Genomic DNA, 27,064 nt, shown 5'->3' on the forward strand with positions numbered 1-27,064 from the left:
TTTTTGCAAGCACTCTTGCAAAAAATAAGTGTAATTAACACCACAGTGTAAGTTTAGGTTTATTGTGCTGTGAATGGAAAGAAAAAAATCTAATGTACTTGTGTGATAAGTGCCAATAGGTGGTAAAACTGATGAAATCTGATTTATTATGGATTTGTGCTCTTTGAGTTGTAATCACCTTAAGTCCATTAACCTCAAACTCTTTCCTTTTCCCTTAGCAGTACCATCTATCCCTTCACAAGGCATAGCCTTGTGGCAGTACATGGCCCAGTCTATGGCTGCACACGTGGAATTTGGCTGTTTGGCCACTGTCAGAGGGGCTGTGTGATTGTCCATCTATGTAGGCTGCTATCTTCTTGAAATACCAATTAAACTTTATATCTTACTACTGGATGCTGATTTCTTTCATGTAGGCATGCAAAACCATAATTGCAATTAAACTTTCTAACACTCTATTAGTTTGGTATATATTAGTCAAAAGGTTGAAAAGTATTCATCAGACAGAGAATTCAGATTTTTTAAAAAAGGAAAAAGAAGGCTATGTGAAAAAATTGCCTGTATCCAGCTATCTCAACAAGGGTCACATTAGAATGTTAACTAATGAAACAACCAATTTAATTAGGAAACATGAAATAACTGTATAGTTGTTTGGAGACTTCATTTGTATGGCTGTACCTTTTGGAAGAATGACATTTTTAGATTTTGTTTGTAATTATAGAAATATTCTCTTCATAGATACAGAATTTACTAGCTTTTACTTTCCCCAAACATTCTCATAGATGCTATAGAAAAAGCCTAGTTGAAGTGAGAAATACCATTCTATAGTTGAAGTTTACTTAGGGCATTGCATGAATGAGTGGTCATGGCCAGCAGAGGGCTTCACAAAAGAATTGGAAAAACCTATGTAAAACTCTAAATGGAGATTGGAATAATGCATTTCACATTTTATGTAAGGATTGTGTGGGGATAAAAATACACATTTACATTGCTAAAAATAGATCATGGACATAATTACATTACAATTAATATTATGTTATGGAAAAGTTTGTCAGAAATTATTAATTGCTTTAGAGCAGTTTGGGGAAGTGATTCATATTGCCATCGAGTTGTTTCCTGTTTAACTCTTACAAGCTGAAATCACTCTAGCTGTGTTGTACATGAGACTAACCCAACTGCTGTAATGGGACTGCTGGATACTCTGTTCAGTCCTCGCATCTGTATGCTAAGGATATAGATAAAAAGTGTTACTTTGTCAAAGTGTAATAGTAAGATAGCATTCTAGATAATCTTTTAAGGGTGGATTATGTAAAATACTGGAGTTTTAAATTTCTACATTTTATACTCTATTTCTTTCAAATGGCATTGTCATTTGTGCACAAAGGCCATGCATCTGCTCTTCAGCTCTTTACTATGAGTATTTGCAACAAAAACTTCTAAATGGAATCTTAGTGTAAACCCAAAAAATGTTTGTCTAGCTAGAAAACATATATAGAGATTTGGTTTTGTGTGCCTGTTCTGGTTATAGATTCTTCTTAGCTCTGGAGCGTTGCTTATATTGTAGTCTAATAGCAGTCTAAATTACAATGGTCTTAATGCAAGTGACTCTTCGTTTAGTATCTTATAATGCATTTTTACCCAATCCATCTTATCAATTTATGTACTAATTTCAGATTTTATTTTAACAGATGTTTATGTTCAAATGTTAACTTTTTTTTATCATTCTTACTTTAGGATGGCGATCCTTCAATAAGGAATGCTGCGTCGTTTTCCTTGAGGTCACCACAGTCAGTCTGCTCTCCAGCTGGAAGTGATGGAGCCCTTAAAGGTAGTCTAGCAGTCATATATATATATATATATCAATTTATTTTTCCCAGTTTTAAAGAACAGAGAATTTAAAGAGGTGTTTAGTTTTTCCTCCTGACTTCTGTGTTTAAATAGTACTAGAAACTGTGTCATTATGTTTCGGATGCAAAATTATTTTGAGCCCTGATTCAGAAGAAATTTCTGATGTCCTGAAAATTAACTAATCATCCTTCAAAATAAAGCTCAAATTTATGGAGGACAGAAGGATTTAAGATCCTTTCCAATCTGAAAATTAAATTATTTACAAGAATTCAGTTGCTCTTCATAAGAAAAGTTTTAAAGGCAGCATTACGAGTATTGAACCCTTAACCAGCTCAAATGTGTTTTAATATGCAACACTTGTCTTAATTGCAATCCTGAAATTTTGGAAGTATGAAAATAAATGAGTTCAATACACGTGACATAAATGAAGCCTGAAAACCTTAGCTGTGGACAGGTATAGGGTGAACTGTCTGTCAGTTGAAAGGAAACAGGAAAAAAAACTGCTCAAAATAATTCTTTATACTAAAATCCACTTGGTAAGGTTGGGGTTGGGACATACTCCTGTTAATTTTCTTTTTCAATGGTTGTACATTTACAGGGCAGTAATTGAAAAATGAAACAGTGCTTTCTTCTCTAGACTTGAAACAAAAAAATAAGTTTTACTGGGTCATCAGTTTAGGCAGAGAAGAGAACAGAAGATGGTGGAGATTACAGAAAAAGTGAAGGCATTATGCAGCCTGGATAAGAGACATGTTTGTCAGGGCTGGACCTCAGGGCAGCCTTTCCATGGCCTGTAGAGCCCTCTCCATCATGAGATTATCAGGAAGATCTGTTAGTCTTTTCATCGTTATGCAAGAAGGATGAAATACAGTGGACTTAAATTTAAATAGGAGGTTATAACTACAACTAAGGAAAAACTTTTTCACTATCAGGACAGGCAAGCAGTGGAAAAGGATCCCCATAGAATCTGTGAGTTTTCTGTCCTTGGGGGTTTTCAGGATCAGGTTGGATAAAACCTGACATAGTGCGTCCCTGCCCCTTTGAGCATAGGATGAACTAATCATCTCCTGAGGTTCCTTCCTAACTGAATTATCCTATGGCTCAGGTGAGAAGTATGCGTATAGAATGCCAGGAGCTTCAGTATTTCAGGAGATCTTGTTCTAAAGGACTTCCTCTAAGACTTGTGGTTACTTTTCACTCCTTGTCAAACTTATAGGTTTAATAAGGTTGTGGATCTAAGATAACCCAGATGACTCAGATATGCGTTACAACTCAGTCTGAAAATACCTGACTTTTTTTTAAGTTGCTGCTGTTTCAATTGACTGTCTCAGAACTCAGCTTTGAAGTGATACCTTTTCAGATTATTTCTGAAAACAAACTGATTGCATAGTTTAGATTGTAATGTTTTAGATTAGCATTAAAGTGCAAGAAGAGCTTTCTGATTTATTTATCTCTATGTTAACTGCTTTTCCCCTTGACAAATTGCACAACTGAAATACTGCTACTAGTGGTGTTACCATTTTGCCCTCTTTAAGACATCAATCAACCCTGATTGAGAGAACCACTTCTTGATGCTCCATTTAGTATTTTAGAAATGTATGGAAGAGTTGTAAATAATTTCAGTGTTATTAAGCACATAGGATCCCCTACAGGGAATTTTTGGCCTATGATTTGTAGTGAAAGTTGGGATAAATACAAGTATTTGTGCTGAGCTTTTTGTTGCTGTCTTATTAGTTCCTGGAAGTTTGGTTGGCAGGTCACAAGCCTTGATAAAGAAAATGAGCAAAATATTTACCATTTTTCTGGAAGGACAAAAAGAATGGCAAAAGGTGCAACCAGTCATAATCAGAGAGAGGTCTCTAAAAGGTTGTTATAATGTCTGAGCTTCCTTATATAACATAGAGATTTGAGGCATTTACTGAAGGTTACAGGACTTCTGGAGATGTGGAGGTCATGATTGCACAGTCTTGAATTACCTTCACACTGAATGTAGCTGTCTGTTTGACAGAATCTGAATGAGGGAGAAGTTTTGTTTGCATCGCAGGCAAATATTTGAGAGATGGCAGGACTTATATTTGTGGTTTGGGTGGTTATTCACTTAATCAGTGGAGAAAATTTCACTCTTTGCTTCACCTCTGCTTCACTAAAGGTACAAGAGCAGCTGAAGTTTAATCCCAAAAATTTCTTTGTTTTAGCTATGTGAATATCATAATGCCTCTGTTTTCATGCTGTCATTTGTTGCCACATCTAGTTTTCAAACACTCATTCTGCGAATAGAGTATGAAGTATCATGGAGTGTTTTCCTCTTCTTGACCTCGTAAAATATGCCCTATATTCCATTATGGAAGATTGTTTAGTTATCAGAATATTTTATCCATTTTATCCTACTGCTGTGGAACCTTGGATTTTATTTTAATTCTAAATGTTTTCATGAGGAAACTTCTGAAGAGTTGGATAAAGAAAAACCTTCTACAATGTTATTAGTCCATTGCTTTAAGAAGAGGTGTGTTCATATCATTTACAGTCCTGTTTCCTAAATACTTAGGTAAACATCTGTAAGGATTAACCACAACTCTCATTAAATTATGTAATTTTGCACTCTTTTCACAAGTAGGTTGTATTCCTTCCAGAAACTGCTAATTAATATTTGATTATTTTCTGAATAATTTGGAAAGATGACATCTATTTTCTCAGGACTTCACAGAACTTTTCTGGACAGATTGCACTGCAGTTGGTCTCTGAATATAGAATAGATAACAAGAATTAGAAATCTTCTCAAGTCTATAGTCTAGACTTGAGTGCTCTCTCTTCATTGCTACTTATGCAGAAAAAGTATTATCTTCCCTTCTCTCCTTCAAAAGAAAGGCAGAAGAAATTTATTCAAGAGGTTTTTTTTCTGATAGCGCCAAAAAAACCCCTTATTCTTGTTTCTTCCTTCAAGTCTTTATTTTTATGCAAGGAGGCTCTGAATACATCCATTCTCAGGTAGAACAGCCAAAGCTGAGTTTTTCATGAGGCATTTCAAATTCTTGGTAGAGTGGTGGGACTCTTCCCTGAAAACTATTGGAAGAGGATATGAAAAGTGAATACAAACTGTCTCTAAAAACTTCTCAAATGTATGTTCTTTATCTATCTCATATACTATCCCTGTAATTTTGAATTTTAAATTAAGTTATGCTCTTTGAAAATAAGTGTCATTGTTGTCTGCTAATCAAACTAAGAAATGTTTTCTTTATATCTAATGCAAAATTTGGGAAACCTTCTGGAAGAAGATGCAAGGATTTTAGAAAAAGCTGTGGGAAAGGACTTGAGATCTTGCCATCTTTTTGCACTCATGCTGGCTGAGTTGTAGCAGTACTGCTCTCAGTAACTTCCTTATATTTTACAATTTCAGTAACAGAGTTTCCTTGGCTTTGCCATAGAAGTTATTCAAATTCTTAATGCTACAAAGCTCCTAATGCTTAACCTGAACAATTTTTGTTGCATTTGGTCATGATACTTCTTGACTTCTTTCCAATGGGCAAAGAAAAACAGATTACATCTTTTCTTTCAATATCAAACATTTACATATCAAAGAACATTATCATGTCTTGCACTAATCTGATCTAAGCTGAACTGCACAGTTTGTATTACCATTACATAAGTCACCATTTGTGAATGTCCAGTTGACTCTGATGTTTTAAACTGACTTTTAATTGTTCTCATATAGTCTAACCTGTCTTGATGTTCTACTGTCCTAAGACATTGATACATCTCTATTTGAAGATTTAGGATGGGTAGTCAGGAAAGTATTGGAGGCTACTTTGTGTGATACTACTGTTGTATATGTGATGTGTATGTGAGTATAGCTGTTCTTTGCTGGTAACTTGGAATTATATTGCAAGTTGTGTAAAACAGTCTACTGTCTTTTTGTAGACCTTGTCTGTCTTCCTCTTATGACTTGCAGTTCACAGAGAAATGAAGTTTTTTCTTGTCACTGAATTTGTTTTGTTTCAGAAAGTTACTCAAATTAGACAAGAAAACTTTTGATTCTCTTTCTAAAAGCAGGGAGTGGCCTCTCAAAGATTAAAACCAAAAGCAATAATGATATTTAGATTAATGAAATATTCTCTAATTGTGTTACATGAGGAGAAGGTATTAATGACAAATATTTTAAATTATTATTGTTATGACAGTGCTCTGAAAAGCTGCTCTTGTTCATGTATGCTCATTTTATTTTTATTAAGACACGAATTTGTGTAAATATAGCTTCACAGTAGGGTTTACAATAATCAACAGATTTTTGTCTAGATTACACTAGATTAACCCTCTTCAGCTTGTTAGTGAAATAATTATGAGAAGCTATTTAGAAAGCCACACTACAGCCCAGATATGGCACTCAGCTCTTCAAGATTTGATGGTACTTATTCTTAACAAACTCCTTTTGGAATACCATTTCTTCATCATCTCAGTTCTTACAGAAAAATTATTCCAGTGTGTACTTGAATAGGACAGACTATGTGTTATATTCTGGGTGGGTCTTTACCATCCTTTTGAAGGGACTATTTTTCTCTTTTGAGTCTACTGGAGGCACAGATTCTCAAAGTGGTTTTTACCAATGTTGACACTGGTTTAGCCAGACTTCCAGGGTGAATTTGTCTGATCCCATTTTCATGGAAACTTTCCTTTTATGTGAAGGTGATAAATAAGATTGTGTTAAGGGAAAAAAAAAAAGACACACTTCATTTATACATTTTAACTGTAGTCTCTTAAAATCTGTTGGCAATAGTGTGTTCGTCAGGTTCTGTAATCACGGTGCTCTTAGCTTTTCCAACAGACAGATCTCATTGTGAATGCAGTATGAATGCTCTGGTTATCTTCTCCAACTTCCGTCCTTAATTATTCATATGTGAAATCTTATTAATTCACATGTAGCACATACACATTTCTTAAAGCCTCTCTTTCCTAGTAAAATATCAGGAGTGTTGAGTCCAGATTTATATACCAGTTTGTTACCTATTTAAATCATCTTCCATTAGTGTGGAAGATCTCTTTCCTATGGATTTTAAAAAGTGTAGCACTTGAACATTCTTAAGTTTCTCTCCAATATGCTGTGAACCAACTATTAAACATTAGTCTTCATTTGTTGTCTAGAAGTTTTTCCAACTTTCATGCTTAGGAAATGATACTTCTGGAAAAGCAGGGTGTAGGATTGTTGAAAGGGTTTCATCAATGTTTGAGAACCTTTGTCTGCAAGGGAATTAAAAGAATATGAACTCTTTGTAGTTGTTGTTGTACAAGTGCAAAGGTAATAACTGTTTTAATACTGAAAAATATGTGAGTCCTAACTTACTGATAGCCTTAGTAATTGCTTTTTAACCATGTGGATCACAACAGAGAGTGGTGTGACTTTGCTGCATCATCTTTGAAAGGCAAGTGATGTGAAAAGGCTTAGAGATAATCAGAAGTATCACAAATACTTAAAGAAGGTGTGAGTATTGTGGTGTGATTATCAAGTACAGAGAAGACTGTAAAATGGAGATACCAGGGATGTGTTCAATCTCCTGGACAGGAGCTTCTTTGCTATCCAAGCTAGTGATACATAATGAGCAGGGAGAACCAGGGTAAACAAACCAGAAGTGGATTAAAAACTTTGCATTTTAAAGAAGGTTAAGTCTCTGTCAATGCAATTAAATTGTTTTTTATAGTTGATTGCATTATATAGGATTTGATAAGATATCAATCAAGAATCACAGAAAAAAGAGGTGTTTGCAAATTGCTACAGCAGTTCTTCCATACTCAGTGCCATCTACCATCTGCCAGGAGGAACCAATAGTAGAATTATGAAATGTAAAGAACTAGCCCTAGGATTATCATGAGTGGTCAGAACGACTGTTGCTGAAAGATTAGAGAAGTATTGTTGATGGTTGTGTTTGTTTGTTCTCTGTAGAGACTTCATTTCCTATGATGGTACCTGCTTCTCAGCTGTGTTCAGTGTTACCTGGTTGACTGTAAATATTTGCTGTTTAGTAACGATACAGTGACCTTCCTGAATCAAGGGAGAACCGCCTTTTATCTCAGAAGATGTAGATATTCCTGCTATATAAAGAGAGCTCACACAAAGTTCTTTTAGTGATACTATCTATGAAAAATCAACCACAGAAAGTCAGATTTATTTTTCTCCTGAATTACTGTCCACCACTAGATTTAGACTCAAAAATAAGAAATTTCATTAATTCCTAAAGATAGTTTCTGAAGATTTATATATTATTTATTGACATTGACATAACCAGAACAAAAATCAGTCTTGGAATCTCAACTGGTCCAGCAAACTCATCATAACTATGTTATGAATTTTTTAAGTTTTTAAAGTTTTGGTTATTTTTTTTGGTTTTTTTGGTTTTTGGGTTTTGTTGTTTTTTTTTTTTTTTAATTTTTTGGTTTTTTTTGTTATCCAGTCTTGATAAAAATATTTCTTCTCCGATATGTAATGGCCCAAGACTTCTCCCAAAGGAAATACTCCAGAATGACTCCACCATTAATAGATAAAGCCCTCTCTGTATAATGGGTGTAGTTTTCATAGGATTATTAAGGTTAGAAAGATGTCCAGGATCATCTGTTCCACCTTTTAAAGAAAAAGCATCATGCCAACTAAACACTAGCACCCAGTGCCATGTCCAGTCATTTCCTGAACAACTCCAAGAACAGTGACTCTAGCACCTCCCTGGGCAGTTCATTCCAATACTTACACATCCTTTCAGTGAAGAAATTCTTCCTTAGGTCCTGCCTGAACCTCGTCCAGTGCAGTTTAAGGCCATTTCCTCTAGATGCCTGGGAGAATAGGCTGATCCCCGCCTGGCCGCAACCTCCTTTCAGGTGGTTGTAGCAAGTGATGAGGTCTCCCCCTGAGCCTCCTTTTCTCCAGTATAAATAATCCCAGCTCCCTCAGCTACTCCTCACAGGACTTGTGCTCCAGCTCTGTTCCCCTTCTCCACTCATGCTCTAACACCTCAGTGTCTTTCTTGTAGTGAGAACTGAACAAAGCATTCAAGATGCGTCTTCACCAGTACAGAGTACAGGGGGACAATCCCTGCCTTGGTCCTGCTGGCCACACTATTGCTGATACAGGCCAGATGCCTTTGGCCTTCTTGGCCACCTGGATACTCTGCTGGCTTTTGTCTCAAGTCTCAATATTGAACAGAATGTACTATGTGTTCATTGTGTGATACCTGTCCAAAACTGCTAAGGCTTGTGGTAGAGTGAAACTGCTCAAGAATGCTTGTATTTTTCAGTTTCTTCTCACCTTCATACATAGACATTGTAGCTTCTGAGCCTCCTTGTTGTCAGAGTTGTTTAATCATCATTAAACACTTCAGAAATACGTACAGTTATTGCTGGAACATGTTCTTTTTAAATGCAGTTTTAGGTCTTACTATCAAAATGTTTCAAGAATTTCCTTTAGGAGGAAGATATTTTCAAATACTTATTCGTAGTGCTGCCTAGGAGAGGCAAAACCTTACTCTTGTTTCTTCACTTACTGAATTCTAAGACTGTTCAGTAGTGAAATCCTTCTGGCCTCCTCAAGTCTATTCAAAGATAAAAGTAACCACTTTATCTGTTGCTGCAGTCTTACTTTTCAAAATAAAAAATGCCAAATTAATACCAAATCAGATCTTGTCATATTTATGTAGAAGGTTAGGATAAGGGAGTATCAAATCTGTGTTTAGAAGTGTAACTCTGAAAAACTTTAAGTGTTCTATTGTTGCAACTTTAAAAGTATTCATATAAGAGATAATTCAACATTAAGATGTCCATTAGTATCTCTTTGAAAAGCTCTGAGTTGCCTCTGCTATTTGTAGAAATATCCTGCAACTTGTACTTCCTGAGTGGTAGTCATTACCACAAAATAAAAGTAGTAGCTAAGGATTCCTGCTGTACATTACATTTAGTCCTGCAAATTACCCAAAGAAATGGTAGTTGTGGGGAGGAGCATAACAAGAATAGGAATCTGGTGAAAAGCAAGGGAGAAGTCTTCTTAGGGTATAGTGAGAACTTTGATACTGGTTGCTGAGGGCCAAGGAGGATTAAGGTAAACCCATGTTGTATCCTGCTTGCCACATACAGAAGTTGTGGGATTTCTTACAGAGTGGTCTAGGGAGACAAAAGCATAGCAGTCTGTGTGAAGAGGGCATCAGTAAAGGCAGACTTTCACGTAAATCAAAGCTTTGACAGAGATAACCACTCTGTTTTTTCATCTATGGTTTGGTATATTGCTTAATTCTTAACACTTCCAAAAATATCTGGTAGAAGTTTAAGGTCCAGAATAAAGCTGCTTTCTTGTTTAGTGTTATTTCTTGAATGAAGCACATGGGACCTGTATTCCAGTTAATTATTACTTGCTGTCAGAAGTGCTGACACTGGTTTCTAACTGGAAGATCAGTATTCCCCAATGGATGAATGGAATCTGAATGGTTGCTTTAAGAAGAGGAGACTGTGTTCCCCACCTTGTGCATTATTCCCTTCTAAGCCAAAACTATAGCTCAAAATTACAATAGGAACAGACTGAAAACCGCCTCTGTTTTTTCAGACTTTTGTCTAAGTGATTGGTTAGAGGAATTAGAACATCAAATATAATTAATTGGAGAAACTATTTAATTAGAATTGTCCTCTTTTAAAAAATTCTGTAGATACCCTCAAATCTTGGAAAGAGTGCACATAGAAGCAAAAATTCCTACATTAAACAAAAAAGGAGGGGAGGTAGGGCAGGGAATGGTAGAAAGATGTCTTTAGATAACTAGCAACTTCTAGATAGTAATGAGTGGGGGAGGTTAGTGGGTTTAAGGTTACTTTAAATAAAATTTAGAAAGAAAAGAAAAGAAAAAAATTTAAATGAACTGTCAGAATCCAAGTGAAGGAGGTTGGGTATGTTTTGGTTTTGTTTTTTTGTTTTTTTTTAATTAAGTATGTGTGGCTGAAATTGCTAGTGCCTATACACTGATCATTAAGTCTTCATCACTGGACCTTAGTAAGAATCTTTTTAATCTTTCCTTTTTTTCTGTCGTCAGCTTACTTTTGTTGATCATTTTCTAATAGCTTAGATACAATATTTATTTATTCTTTTTTGGTGGTGGGTTTTTTTTGTTCCGTCTTCTCTGAAATGATCTCTTCTCTACTTGCAGTGGACAGCTAAAGCTCCTGGGAAATACACTGCAACTATCTAGATTGCATCTTGATCTAGCAATGATGTGCTTCCTACCAATCTTATTTAGACCTTTTGTGAACACAGTTATATGTAGAAATACACATTGAAAATATGCAGGTTATATTTAGTGTGTTTTTATATAAACATGAAACAACATAACTGTTCAGTTTTTCTGAATTATTATTCTAGGATCAAGACAACCTTTAATCCAACAATCTCAGCCTCCACCTTATTCATCACCTAGAGATGTTCCCCCAGACATATTGTTAGATTCTCCAGAAAGAAAGCAAAAGAAACAAAAGAAAATGAAGTTAGGCAAGGATGAAAAAGACCAGACTGAAAAAGCTGCAATGTATGATATCATTAGCTCTCCTTCCAAGGACTCCACTAAGCTTACATTAAGACTGTCTCGTGTAAGATCTTCGGATATGGACCAGCAGGATGATATGCTTTCTGGTTTGGAAAACAGCAGTGTGTCAGAGGGTGATATTCCTTTTAATGTGCAGTACCCAGGACAGACTTCTAAAACACCCGTTACTCCACAGGATGTTAACCGCCCACTAAACGCTGCTCAGTGTTTGCCGCAGCATGAACAGACAGCTTTCCTTCAGGCACAACAAGTGCCTGTTTTACAACAGAACACTTCAGTTGCTGCAAAACAGCCTCAAACTCCTGTGGTACAGACACAGCAACAGGTTTCGCAACAAGGAGCTATAACGTCATATGATGAAGTAGAATTGGATGCATTGGCTGAAATTGAGCGGATAGAACGTGAATCAGCTATTGAAAGGGAGCGATTTTCAAAAGAAGTGCAAGATAAAGGTAAAAGGATTGTGTGTGTGTATATACACTATATATTATATAAATATATATATATATATGCATATAAACCCCATATATATATATATAAAAACTTCCTGTCATTGTCACATAGTTCAATTCTGTTTACTCAGTGTAGGTTCTTCTGCGACATTCATCTCCATTCCCTTCCAACAATGAACCGTAATCTTTCATATATGCATATTTTGAGTATCTGATTTTCTTTATTTGGGGTCTTAATGGATGGAAAGTGAAATTCTTATGTTTCAGAATTATTTTAAAATACTCTTACTTTGAACCATGAGACTGAATGAAGTACAGTTGATGTTGTTTATAGTGTCTAAAATCCCAGCAGTACCATAAATCAAAATTTGTAGTAAGCTTTGATAGTTATGTTACTAATCCATGTTGCCTGATTTAAGAAAATGCAGGAAAACTGTTTTATCCCATTTCTACTCATAGCCCCATTTGGATTTAATTTGAAGGAGATGTTAGACTAAAATCACATCTGTTCTGTTCTTTTGAAGGTAATGTAATGATTGGGTAATATATACAATTATGTTGTCTCTAATGTTTGTTCAACTGGATATTAATTACTATGTAGGCATTAGAAACTTTAGAGAACTACCTTATATCTGTATGGTGTGTAGCACAGAAGCAGGTGAGCCTCTGAAACATTTTATCTTCACTTCGGTAGGTGCACTTGTTGTCTTAATGGATTTAATGAATCTCTCAAATTTTTAATTTTTATTTCTCTTTTTCTGTTGTTTACTGGTTTGAAGGTCTTGAGTTTCAGATGTATTTTATGAATTAGATAGTAATAATTTACCATAAGTATTTTTCAGAATCTTCCTCTGCACCATGTTTAACTTCTGAGAAAAAAAAATTTTGTAGCATAATCCTAATTTATTAGACACTCTCAAGAAAAGTCTTGCAGAATGGAAAATGTGAAAATTCTGATTTTGGAAGTTCATAGGCGAAAATGGTCCATGTAGACATACTTGCATGGAATGATTTTACACACAGTTTGGGTCTTTAACCAGTGGAGAGGGTGCAAGTTTTCTCCCTATTCAAAGTGTTTTTCCTCAATTTTTAGAGATGCCTGATTACTGAGGGGAGGAGAGACTTTGTTTGTGTTTGTGTGTGTGTGTGTGTGTGTGTGTGTGTGTGTGTGTGTTTGTAAATACGGTTGCAATACTAAAAGGTTTAATTTCGAAGATGTTTCTTATCTGGTAACTAAATCAAATCTTTTTGGAAAAAACTATTTATGAATTTAAGAGAAAAAAGTGTGCTCACCTCAAAAGAGATCTCTACTGATCTCTACTGTCTTTAATTTTAATTTATTGAGATGGGGAATTTGTTTATTTGCTTAAATCTCTTCCATTAATTTTAAATTTATTGTTGGAGAGCTTGTAGCTTGGGGCCTAATCCTTCAAAAACTACATTTATGTCTGCACACTTGAAATAGAATCTCTACCACACTTTTCCTGAAGCAGCTGAAAAAATGCACAAGACGTTTCAAACACTTTGATCAAGACTGATGTGGCTTTCAGAAAATGTTGAACATTAGTTATAAAGTTTGTTTACCATAATTACACATCCATGGTGAGAGCCTTGATTAGATTCTTTTGGGGAAAGGGATGATTTTTATACTATGACCTTTCGTGTTCACCACTTGTCAATTACCATCTTCCCACATACAGATTTTGACCTTATGGTTTCCCTTTACTTGCATCCTCTGGAAGGTCTCAGATCTTCCTGAATTCCTACAATTGCTATAAATCAGGTACAAGAGCTAATGCCTTATACTGGATCACTATTTAGTCACTTGTGCTAAGTTGCCCCTATGATAGACAGCAGCGCTTTTCACCTTTTCAATCTGGCTCTGATTTACCAAGATATGAGTATTGGTCTAACATCGATACTCAACTGTGACGGACAAAAGACGCTCTGACAATTTAAAGTTAGAAAGTGAATGTTTATTCAGTGCTGGGCAGCAGCGTGGGGTAGCCCCCTAATACGCACTGCAAAGTTACAGGTGGTCACAGAGTCTATTTATTGACAAAACAAATTCAAATTCAAACAAATACATCTTCATAATACCAGCCCCTCCCATCCCCGCTTCCCATGGTAATTAGCTTGAATAGCTATTAAGCACGCATGGTTGGCTTCTTGAATTAAGTCTGGGGTCGTTTTTGTGGGAAGGGGTCTTAGAAGGAGGAAGTAAGGCGAGTCTTCCTCGCCCTGACCTTTTCTATTAATAACAATACAAATGGCTTTTGGGGCAACTCCAGTTTTGCAAAGAATGAGTTTCTGGTTGCAATTGTTTGTGTTCTTTGGACCTAACTACTAGTTTCATCCTTTCCCATTGCAAGCACAGCTAAGCAAACATAAATTGACAGGCAATCTATTATTGAAGTTTCAGGTAACTATCTCAAGCTCAGTTTCTTCTAACTTTTAACTAAAATCCTAATTTCTTTAAGATTAATGTTTCAGCTCTTGAGGTTTCAGCCATGACTGCGTAGTATTTAGTAGAAACAGTTTTAGCAGTCTTGGTACATATTTCCTGAAAATGTTACCTTGGAGAAATACAATTCTTATTTTTTTGGTAATATTTTTGCCATTGCTTCTAAATTTATGCTATGTCTAGAAGCTGATGCACTCTGGGTTTTTCTAGTTAAAACTGTTTGGTTCTGTGAGGCCGAAGGAGGAAGCATCCTCTATTGTTCCTATAGGAATATCTCTGTTAGAAACATATTCAATAACTTCTAAATATGTCATTCATTTCTCCGAAGCTGCATAGTGTATTTCTATAAAAGCCTGGCATTTGTGCCTTTTCGTACATGTGCTGTAACTTCATATCACATTGTGTCAGGAAGAGAAGCGTGGGTGTAGCAAGTGCTTGGCCTAATTAGAGTGGGAGTGCATAGTGCCAGCTGATGCTTTACAATAGCAAGCATCCCTTTAGAGAGCTTACTCAAAATGCTAGCACATGCTAAAACCTGCATGAAAGCGTCTTTACTGCTTTTGTAACAGAAGCATGGGAATGCATATTACAGCCATACTGTGTTTTCTGTGTGTATTCACACCAGTTTCCATAAATTACTTTCAGTAAAGTAGTACTCAAAAGTTTGGATAGTAGATTAGTGGTCTCTTCTGTCCTTTATTTTAGACAAAACATCCATATTTCTATACTCCATCACAGATTTTCAAAGGCTTTCTTTTTAACTGTAAGGATTTGGTTGCATAGACCATGTTCTTCTGAGGCTCTTAAGCAGTGGAGGAGTTTATTACAGAGAAGCGGCAGAGATTTTGGGGGCGGAGGGATTCTTGCTAAAAATTATACAACTTGGCTAAGACAATGCTAAGGTCTGGGTTTGTTTTATTTTTTAATGCTGAGGTCCTTTTATTATATTTGCTACTGGTGGGAAATGAAGATTGGAGCCTTGTGGTAATTATAGTGTTTTCTGTAATAAATCCTTGTTTATAATAAAGCTGTTAAAATATTTAGCTTCCTCCAAAAAAGTCTCTCGAAGTGCGAAGCAGTCTGTGTTTCAGAAGTGGGGTTAACACAGGGTTTTGCAGAAATGTCTTCTTCGTTGAAAAGCAACTTACTTTTCTGAAATCTGGTTTTCATGCTTTTGCTTTATGAAAAAGGTATCTTTAGGGCAAAAATCACTAATGCAAAATCTGACAAATTTGGGGTAGCGTATGTCAGATATGCGTAAGGAGTGATTTTATTGTATACACTTCCTTCCTTATACCAGAGTGATTTTTGCAGCTATGTTCTTATAATTCTTTCCTTTTGGACTAGACTCTTGGATTAAGTGGAATGTATCCTCTTCATTTATCATGATAGACAGGTATGAAATTTAACAAGTTGGTTTCATCCTTGTCCTCTTTGTGGGAGAGCAGAAGTTCTTTACCTCTTTGTACTTTATCCATCAAGAAGGTCTCTCTATTGATTAATTCAACAAGTAATTTCTCTGTATCTGTTAGCGAGATTTTGAAGATCTAGGCATTTGGCACCAAGAGTTAAAGTTCTAATACATCTCTTACATTTAATAGCTTCAGTACTGCTAAATAGTCCATGGAACGTGACAGAACTCAGATCTTCAGTTCTCATTACTCCCCTCACAATGGCCTCTATATCCTCATCAGATACAAGATGCTAATCAATACTAGAACATATCTTTTCTTTTGAAAGAATGTGTAGTATTACAGATAGAGCTAGCTATTATTTATCAAGATTCAGATTATCTGAGTTGGAAAAATGTGATTCAAAAGGAGTATTAGAGAAGTGGATTGATTTTTTCACAACAGTTGACAGATAAACCATCCTCTGGTCTAGTTACATTGAGATAGTTTGATTATATAATTTCTTCAGAAAGGTAGAGAAACTTAATTGACACTTTCTTCTTTTCTAACTGCTGCGAGTAGTCACACTTCCTGTAGTACTTGGCGATGTTGAAGGCTTTTGAAACAAGTAGAGGTCTATATTCTGAACCAGTTTTGTTCCCTTAAATGAAATTGTGCTTTCTTCACATTCTGAAGTTGACTACTCCAAGAAACTACAGGAAATCCTATTATGTTTTAGAAATTGTCCCAGGAATTTCTGTTGTTCTCAGGCATCTTCTTTCCTTCTGGGAGATGGGAATGAGAAATTTTATTTTGGAAACCTCATATCTTTGCAATAACTTGTGCTTTGTTCAGGTACAAGTGGCTTATTTCTGTGTGTATTTAAGTAGTTCAAAGTTAGTCCATCACTTTTAGACTAAAGCTTTCCTAGAACATTACATTAAGTTCTTATTCTTTTTCGAGATTTAGACCTGCTACAGAATTAGTTTTCAAATACAAAGTTTATACATCAAAGCTCTTTCATGCTTTTCTGAAAACCTCCAAATACTGTGAAACAAAAACATAGTAAGGCTAAAAGGAATTCAGAGTCTTTTAGCAACAGGAAAAGTGAAGATAACCTTGAAAATTACATAAAACCCTAGAAAGTAACCTTTTTCAGATACTTTTTTGCAAATTGGTTTAGCTTTTTTAATTATATTCAGATTTGCTATGTTTTATTCTGAGCTTTCTGAACTCTTCCATACACAGAATTATGTTGTTAGGTTTTAGACTTCTTCAAAGATACTTTTGTATAATACAGCAGTCTTAACAGATTGAGATGTTCTACTTGTAAAAGGCACTGTTTTCTGGCATTTGTGAGAAGAGTAATGAAATCATTAACCATTTTATTGGGAGGCTAATATTTGTTTTAAACTTAAAAGCATTAGAAGAATTTTTTAATGAGACAAACCAACCTGTATATGTGTGTTTTTCCCTATATATTTTACCCCTGAGGATCCATTTTACCCACTTCTTTGGAATCTTACTGTGGATTCTTTGAATTAGGAAGAAGTGAAGCTGTAATAACTTTATTTCCAATAATTGGATCAGTTAGGGGGCATTTGGATGCCTGCTGTGGGCCCTTCTTTTTTTGGTTCGTTCCAAGCCCTTAGCAGCAGAGACACACACCCCAAGAGTGTGAATCTGCCGGAGCAAAACTCAAAACTACAATTATAGGTAAGTAACCTTTTTCTCTTACCTTTTAAGTTCTTACCCAGCTCCTCTCCCTTTCTCCCCATTACCCATCTCCCCCATAAAATTACCTAAAGAGAAAACTTATAGAAGAATACTATTAAGAATGAAAAGTTTGTTTATGTCTAATTCTATGTAGCCAATTAATTAAATTACGGAATGCGTAATTATAACCAGTATATGAGCACTCATTTCCAAAAATATGTTGTAGGGGGCTTATTTCCTTAAAAATAGAAATTACAAATACAAGTAGTAATTTCTATTAATAATCTTGTAGATTACAGTCAATACCAGCAGGTGGAAGAGATAGAGTGTGAAAGATAAATAACTGAGTGTCTGTGTAGTAGAGTGTGAGACTTAGTACCATGTGTTTTGTGTTTACAAGCTTTCATTTTGTCTGCGTTTTGTAGTGTAATATAATGGATGAAACTGGCACCTTATATAACTCTTTTAAGAAAAACCAGCTTTGCAGCCTCTGGGTCCTATAAAAGACAGATTTTCTGTTTGTGTGTGTTCAGACATGTTTCAAGAAAAGTAAGGGAAAGAAATCACTGTTCTATTAGAGGAATTGCAATGAAATGTTGCAGTGTTTACACCTATCCTGTAAAGCTACTTTCTTTTGCAGTTTTTATAAAGATTAAAATACTTAACAAATGTAGAACTTCTTTTGTTAAAGGTAGCATTTTTGTATGTGCTCATATGTAAGATGAATCAAAATTCCCCTATTTATCTCAGCTTGTGCTTTACAGAATGTAGTGCAGAAAACTGCTCTTGTAAAAAGGTGTAGAAAATAACTAAACTGTAGCAGTTTAGCAAGAAACATTCTTTGCTTCAGTCTGCACTGTACACTAAGACTAGAAAATTCAATATAAATTGCATGTAATGTGTATCCTTGATTGTACCTGTTCGATGAGAGGATTTATGATGCCCTTAACTCAGTAATGACTTATATTCTGGGACAGTCATTTCTCTCTAATGGATTTAAATCTGGATAAAGAAATGGCATGAGTAGTTAATAAACCCTATTAAGAGCTTAATCCCAGCATTTCTATAGTTCACAGTCAGTAAGTTCATGCTGACATCAACCTAAGAGAACACAAATTTTTTCATTGTCATGGAATGTGAATGTTACTAATCTAGTTAATTGATTATATTTTTGAGTGCAAGGCAAAACAAAATCAACAGTTAGAAGGGAGAAGGGAAAGTCACTGCTTATTTCTAAAGTTTTTTCTCTATACAAATTAATTAAAATCTAATTGGATATGTTAGCTGTGATACTTAAGTAGTTTTCATTAAGTCTGATATCAGTGTGTTGCATTTTTCATGTGGAATTAGATGCTGCACTGGGTATTTCAAACTAACTGCACTTCAGGTTTTGCTCAGATATTTTGAGTTTACAAAACTGTAATTTTGCGCAAAATCACGTGGATAAAACCCAGTGTTTATGTTGAAAAAAATCTATCTCATAAATAAGTTAGTCATACAGTTTGTGAAATCAGTATTAAATTCAGGGAGCTTAAGTTACAGTTTCCAATCTCAAAACAAATGTAGATATTTGATTATGCTTTTCTGTAGTTTAATTTTTGTTATTTAATGGTGTAGTATTTCCTTTGTATTACTATAATTGACAGAGAATAGTGAGTAACCAGACATCCTCAAGTAGAAAAATTCATAAGACAATATGACGTTGTGTTATTGTAATATTTAAGAAAACAAGCAAAACCTCAGAATCTTCCTTTTGATAGTCTTCTACACCTTAAGGCATGTCAGGGATTGCTGTAGCCTTTTTTCTTTTTTGAACTGAGTTTAAAGATACCTTCTGATGGGACTTTTTGGACACACTTTTTGGACAATGACCAGAAGTTTGATGAAGGCTTTTAACAGGTTGCTAAATATTAGCTAGGTGTTCTGAGTCTTGCAAGTCCCTTTCTTTGAACTGGAGCAGCTGACGGTCTTCTGGTCTCTTCAGAGATTTTTGGAATTACGTACCATTCTATAAAGCTTCCTATCTGAGTTTCATGACTGTCCTTTCTTGATTTCTCCTGTAAGGGAGAAAGCAGTGAGAATAAGATCTTTGCTCTGTGTAGGCTGAATCTCTCCTTCAAGGGGAGGAGCTAGTAGTGTGGAAGTCTCTTCCACTGGTGGGAGGGTTTCTCTTTGGTTGTTCAGTTCTTTTTTTCAGTTGGCACAAGGCTTTGAGGGGAGGTCAGATGACAGCAAACTCTTATGGTTTGTCAATGGTGTGCATACATGAAGGAGCAGAAAAGAACAGATATTTGCCCTCACTCTACTGATAGGTCATCTATTGGTACTGTTGAATTGATTTTAAAGATTCTTGTATACAGATTAGATTATTGTGGTCTACAGAGCACTGTTGATTGGGGGACAAGGCACTTAGACAACTTTGAAGAGATCTGTGAAAAATAACTAAGAAAAGGAAACAGTTGACAGTAGACATATGTTTGTTATTTGGGCATTTAGCTGTGTCATTTGTCGAAAATTTCTAATCTTGATTGAGTTTAGGTAAGATAAGCTTATAATTGGCCTCTGTCTGACTTACCTCTGATGTTGTTAAAAAATAGCAGGTTTGACAATATGTAATATCCTCTTAGGACTAGTATGCATCCTCTTAGGACTAGTATGCTTGAGCTAAATTCATTAATTAGTGATATGATTAAATAAGTGCTATTTCAAATGAGTGGAAGCATACCCCAGTAATCTCTAATACAAGAGATAAGAAGAGTTAGAGGTTTAAAGATGTAAAACTCTTAAAGGCTATCCTCTACAAGAAGAAAATTTTTACTTTCAATTACCATTTAAATGGTTCATCTAGAATTCAACATTAGAGGATCAATCTTTTTTGTATCTCTGAAGAGGAGAGCATTCACATTTAACCATTTTGAATATAAAGTGTTCCACTGAGTCCCTTGCAAGGTGTAAATGGGGAAGCAAAAATTTATCTGTTATGTTTATTTATAAGTATATCAAATAGTATTAATAGAGGGAAGTGTTAACATTCTGCTAAGAGGAAGCTTAGCAACCATGCTTATGGTTATTATTTAAACTTACTACCTTTTGATAGTACATTTCAATTTGTTAGGCCAAGCAGTTCTAGAATTGAATATCATCCAATTATACTCAGCTGTTTAAAGAGTTTTTTCTGGGATTTAGGGCCATTATCAGGCTTGCAAGGAAGCAGTAAGATAAAGGGTTTCAGCACTAATTGTATCTTGAATGTTGCTTTGGAAAATTTCCAGGGTGAGTAAAAGAATAGACATACATTTATAATACAGCTCTCCTCATCCTCCTGCTGCTTCTAGCACTCCCTTAGCTTCCAAGGGTATCTATTTTCAGGATTAATGTTCTTCAAATCATGATTGCCTTGTAGTTTCAGCAGAAATAGATCTCAAGGTGTCTCTAGTCATTCCAGTGCATTGTGGTTTTTTGCACAAAGGTTCCATAGTAATTAATTAATTACTAAATTTTAAAGTACTCACAGTTTTGATGTGCAGGTATTGCCAAAGGTGAAGGCCATAACTTGTCTCCAGGAATACTATTTAAGAGGATTGGTGGGAGATTACCACTTGGAAATCCCCATGTAAATCTTGTGGTGACAGTAATGTTTTGTTTCTTGTGCCACAGTGAATAATTTCATTTGCTAGAACAGCTCTACTGTATTTTTTATTATAATGTAGTTTATGGTCTTGCTTTGAGTTCCAAGGTACTGCCTTTTAGTGAGCATGTTGCAAGGTGAAGAGAATATTCTTAGGATTTGCCAAGTCAGAAGAATTCATACATAGAGTAACTTTCTCTGAACTACCATAGGTTTTTTTAAAGGAATTGGAAAAAATGTAGGTATATTTTGAATATATATACAACCTCAGAGAAACATGGAGGAGTAAATAATGGTTTTGAAAAGAATCTGAAAACAACTAATTTGTTTACCCAATCATTAACATAGTCAGGAAGCTCTTCTATATTTTAATACATATTCCTTTTACTATGAAAACTGTTGCAAAGATGGAAGCAAAAGCATCCTGATCACACTTTGTTGGACTAAAGAGACTGTGAGCTGACATGTTTGGAACTGCAACAAGCTTTAGATCTAGATCTGTAATATTTCAAAGAAAGACATTAGTCTGATACTTTGGTGAACTCCTAGATCCCCATATTAAAAAAAAAAAATACCACTGTTTGTGGAATGAAGTGAATGAAGCTTGAATACTGATACCTTGAAGGATATGAAGTATATTTCAATGGATATTGTAAAAGTTCATTTCTTCATTTTGGGACTTATGACTTAACAAAGCAGTTGTATGCAAACTTGCATGTCTGCATATTTGACTGTAAAAGAGAAGATCTGAAGACATCTGTTTTAAGAGGTTCACTACTATCTTCTCACCTCGCTGATTCTAATTCTCATACAGCTGAAAGTGAGTTCAAGATTTTATAAAGCCTTCAAAACCCAGTGGTATGTTTCAGCTCTCAAATTTTTGCAGCTACTATAGCAACTTAAAATGTTTTTGTACTTATTCAGTGAGTTTTTCTCATGATGCTTCATGAAGGCAGTGGTGCTATGTATTCATCCTACTTTTTTTGCCCTAGTTCAACTGGATATTTTCTTATACTCAGGATAGCTTTTTTGGTCCTAGATCGAGAATTCTTATAGAGGCAAAGCAGTAATGATTGAGTCTAGTTTTCTGTCACTCACTTTCAAGATGCACTGGAAATAAGAAGAAATCTGTGAGTGATCTGTAACTCTGTCTCCAATCACCTTGCCATCTAAGAAAATAAAACTATGAAGGTGTCGCTTTCTTCTCAGGCAAGATGTCAAGTTATTAAAGCATCTGTATTCTAATGTCAAGAGAAGTGAAGAATGTGCATCAGAAGAGCTATGTGTTTAGAAGGAATATGTATGCCAAGTTGCGATGTGATCATCTACTTATGTGTTCTCAACTTACAATTTGACATTTTGGATGATGAACAACAGCAACATGTTGAGCCTGGTCATTTACAGAAGTCCAAGCAAGAAAAGTGGCCCTACTTGAATTGTTTTGGTTGTTTGTTCTTGGTGCCTTCAGCATGAGGGCTTTGAAAGGTGAGTTTTGGTTGATCCAGCTACAGCTCTTTAAGGCATCACAGCTTGTGGCCCTCTGCTCCTATAATAGACATAAAAGAGGAAAGCATTTTCTTACTTAAAACTGAATCTTTCAGCCTGGTAGGTTAATGCAAACCACTTTTGCTAGTGCCGTATGGTGATGCATTAGACAATGAAATGTAGTTGGGGAAATAAAAAGACGTGTTCCCTTCTGCTACAGATGATAGCTTCAGTTAAAGAAATGGGGCAAATAATGAGTAACAGTAATGTCTTAAAGACTACTGTTAGATCCACCATCAGAGCCTTACAGGACTTTTTCAGTGTGCCTGGCATTTCTGGACTGAAATGACAAGGCTGACCAACCTTCTCATAAGAATGCAAGTTTCTGAACTTAGATTTCAAAATGTAAAGAGTTTTAATTGAGCAGTAAGGTAGTGGTGTGTGTGGATGTATGTATATTTGTTCTAATCTATAGTGAAGAAAAATTTATCTATGTATGTCCTCATATGAATCCAACAGTTGCTGTAGCACAGAAAAACAAAAATCTCCAGGCTGCATCTTTGACTTGGAAAATTTATTTTGCCTTTGTCTATCATAAAGTTGGCATTCGTTCCTACAGGCTTCTACTGAGGTTTTCAAAGTTCTTTATTTGCAGTTGATCAGTTTCTGCATGGAGTGTATTGTATCTGTCTTTACCATCTTTCAGCCATTAAATCTTGTACAAAATTTATGAATTTTAGAAAGTTAGAGATGTCCAATTAGATTTGAGGATGAAAATGATGGGGGAGAAGACCTGTTCACATCACTGGAATTGACCATGTTACTACTTGTTATTATGGCCTAATATTAATACTGGAAGTAATCCTTCAAACTATTTCTAAATAAAATCTTCTAAAAATTTATGAGAAATTAGAATTCATATGTTGTAATTCTGATTTACAATTCCAGAGGACTAAGTGAGTTTTTTCTTTGACATTTATTTCCCTATTTCTTCTTAGCATCCTCCTTACTGTTCATTCACTGCTCTGAGTAGGAGAGCTGGTTCATTTCATCTGGTGATAAGGCACCACAAACCTAGGCACCAAGTACGGTGTTTTTCTTTGCCTTTGTGGTCTAGGTATTTTGGCAATAGGTCTATGTTTAGTAATTCCTTAAGACTTACAATCATATTCCCTGATAACAGAGAAAGTAATTCTTTTTAGATGAATTACAATGGAGTCATTTTGGAGTCATAGTTGAGAAATGAAAATATAAGCCTTAGTGCAAGTAGGGCATCTAGTTTTCCAGAAATTATTTTTATTTAGAGTTCTATGTTGGTAATATAAATGGGTTGTAGTTTTATATGGATAGAATATACTCTTTTGGTTACTTCCATGTGCTTCTCATTTCTATGCCTTCTACAAATTACAGGGTGTGTGGTTGATTCAATTTTTCTATATTCTGCTCCTAATGATGTTTTAGTGTAAGCTGAAAGGCTTATTGCAGAGTCAGGTTCTTGACAGAAAATTATCACTGTACTTTTTCTTTCATCTGTAGAAAGCATTATGATTGCAAAGGGAAAGTTACTCAAGATATAAGTGTGTAGTGGTCCCCCCCACCTAATAGCCACCTGTTAAGGTATAGACGCCAACCCTTAGTGTACAGCTTTGCTTCAAAGAGGAGCGTGAAGTGGTATAATAGTTAATTCATCAGTTTTGTTCATTGTTTGTGTGTTCCCTGACTAAAATATGTGTGAAGTCCAACTGATCCACTGAACTAGGTAGGGAAAACTTCTGTCATAGTCATTGCAGATCCTTGCTTAGTACATGTGTAATAAAGCAGGTTGAATCTGCAGAAGATATCTTTTATAGTAATATTCCTCAAAAACTAGTTGTGGAGCTGCACCTTAACTTTGACTTTTCAGACTTCTGCTTCAAGTGCAATTGAGTAGTTTGGGTGTTTTTTTTTTTTTTAATGGGGTGGATCTTTATGTGTTGCAGCTGCTATAGTAGGTGGTTCTCTTGGAAATTTCACAGGGACCTTTGATTTCATATATTTTGAGGGAGGGCTTTTTTAATTATTAACTGGCATTTGTGGGAGACTGACAATGAATGTTAGTCTGAATATATGAAAAAGTATTAGAGAAATCCTATTCTTGCTTTTAAATTCTGTTGATTTTGGTGTGTGTGCACATCCATGCTGAGAAGAATTAATTGTGGGAGTGGAAGGGAATGGATATTCTTCTTTGGACATTTCTCAGTTTGTATATATAATTCGCGATTTTTTTCTTTTGACTTGCAGATAAGCCTCTGAAGAAGCGAAAACAAGAAAACAAACCACCAGAGGCTGGAGGTGCTACTGGAGGAAATAGAGCAGCTTCTCAGGAGACAGGCTCTGCAGGAAATGGGGCAAGGCCAGCATTGATGGTTAGTATTGATCTGCAGCAAGCAGGAAGAGCAGACTCTCAGGCAGCAGTAACTCAGGATTTGGACACCATCAAGAAACCTGAAGAAATTAAGCAGTACAATGACGGGTTTGTGTGCATTCCCCAAGAAGACACTGTTGGAGTTCTTAAGTTTAAACCTGAAAACCACCCAGAAATTTTTAGAAAAAAGTCAGACTTTGAAAGTCAAAAGACAGATCTCCAGCAAAACGAAAACAGACAAATGGAATTCCAGCAAAATGAGAGCAGACGGTTGGAAAGTAAATACAATGAAAACAAGCAGTTAGAAGTGAAACATGAAAGCAGACAAATGGAAATGAAACAAAATGAGAGCAGACAGACAGAACCAAAACAAAACGAGAGCAGGCAAATGGAGATGAAACAAAATGAGGGAAAACAGAATAATGGCAAGCAGGAAATACGGCAGAGACCAGAAACGCCGAAACAGAAGAGTGAAGGCAGACCTGAAACACCAAAACAGAAGAATGAAGGGAGGCCTGAAACACCAAAACACAAACATGATAATAGGAGGGACTCCAGTAAACCTTTGTCAGACAAGAAAATTGAAGTATCTAGGCACAAACTAGATGTGAAATCTGATCCTTCAAGGATGAAACCTGAAAGTCGACCTGATCCAACAAAACCGAGGCCTGATGGGCGCTCAGTTTCTGATACACCGAAGCGTGACCATGACAGCCTTAAACAAAGATCTGAGGACAGAGCGGAGTCAGAGAGATACAGAGGAGATCCATCCAAGATTAGAAGGCCTGAATATTTGAGATCGTCAAACAAAAATGAGCATGAGTCTAAGCATGGTATTAAATCTGATGGTTCAAAACCTGAGAAATTTGAAAGGAAATATAGGCACGATTCTGGTGATTCAAGGTTTTCTTCTGGGGATCAGAAATCAAGACCTGACAGCCCTCGTATTAAACAGGAAAGTAAAGGGGATTCTAGCAAATCAAGACCTGATAAACCTGGTTTTAAGTCACCAAACAGCAAGGATGAACGAAGGACAGATGGTAATAAGAGTAAAGTGGATAGTAATAAAGCACATGGTGACAATAAAGCAGAGTTTCCCAGTTATTTGTTGGGGGGAAGATCTGGCGCATTAAAACATTTTGTCATTCCAAAAATCAAGCGTGATAAAGATGGCAATGTTACTCAGGAGTCAAGGAAAACTGAATTTAGAGGTGAACATAAGGACAAAGTAGAGAAGATTGGGCTAGTTGAAGATCTAAATAAAGGAGCTAAGCCTGTAGTTGTCCTTCAAAAGCTTTCTTTGGACGATGTGCAGAAATTTATTAAGGACAGAGAAGATAAATCAAGGGGCTCTTGTTTTAAACCTAACAAGAACAAGTCATCCAAACCTAATAAAGGTAAGATTGTTTTAATATTAATTGCATTATATCTTTTACACTTGAGTTTTTGTAGATTTTCTGCTTCTGTTGTTAGAAATTAAATGCAAACATATGATGGTTTATATGCTTGCTTATATGGTGAGAAATAAAGTTAAACTAGTCTAAGGACTTGTCGTTATCAGAAATCTTGCTACAAATGTACCTGAAATAATTCATTTACTTCAGTACAAGTACTTAATCTGGCAACACTTAAGTGATCTTAAGATGTACTTCAACTGCATTAGTTTTATATGGTAATTTATCCTTGAAATGTAGCTGTTGTATGTATAATTTTACCTGATTTGGGTGTGTCTGTATAAAGGACTACCACAACTGTAAATAGCGCAACTGGAAGGATGGGAAGTACTAAGTATGCAAGCTCTAAGATTCTTTTATGCATTTAATTTGAAGTGAAATGGGTTTTGACATGGTGGTTGTAAGAACATAGTTGCAAAGTCCCATCTACCTCTTTAGCACTGTAAACACAAGGTAGTTGAGGAGATTCCATAATTGAGACTTTGTGACAATAGACGTGGAAAAACATTTGGTCTGTAGGAGAATTCATATATCATTGTCTCTAGTCTCCATTATATGCAGAGAGAAGAAAGCTGAACAATTAGCTGGCATTTTGAAATTAGTAATATGGACAGGAAATAATTTAGAATAGCCTGTAGGTTTGATATTTAACTGATTGTCTCTTCTGCAGATTT

At 35.5% G+C, this 27,064-nt stretch overlaps 1 protein-coding gene across 3 annotated transcripts in view; it reads left to right on the plus strand.

The window, feature by feature from the left end:
- The window catches only part of NIPBL (NIPBL cohesin loading factor), a 140,873-nt gene that overhangs the window by 58,070 nt on the left and 55,739 nt on the right, over window positions 1-27,064 (plus strand). For 2 of the 3 annotated variants that reach the window (XM_033085249.2, XM_033085248.2), the window contains exons 8-10: window positions 1,732-1,825; window positions 11,216-11,848; window positions 24,813-26,333. In XM_033085249.2, coding sequence (XP_032941140.1) covers window positions 1,732-1,825; window positions 11,216-11,848; window positions 24,813-26,333 — 2,248 coding nt within the window. The remainder of the gene's footprint in view (window positions 1-1,731; window positions 1,826-11,215; window positions 11,849-24,812; window positions 26,334-27,064) is intronic. The other variant, XM_033085251.2, reaches the window with a different exon arrangement.

Source organism: Catharus ustulatus, chromosome Z (genome assembly GCF_009819885.2).
Source record: "Catharus ustulatus isolate bCatUst1 chromosome Z, bCatUst1.pri.v2, whole genome shotgun sequence".
NCBI lineage: Eukaryota > Metazoa > Chordata > Aves > Passeriformes > Turdidae > Catharus > Catharus ustulatus.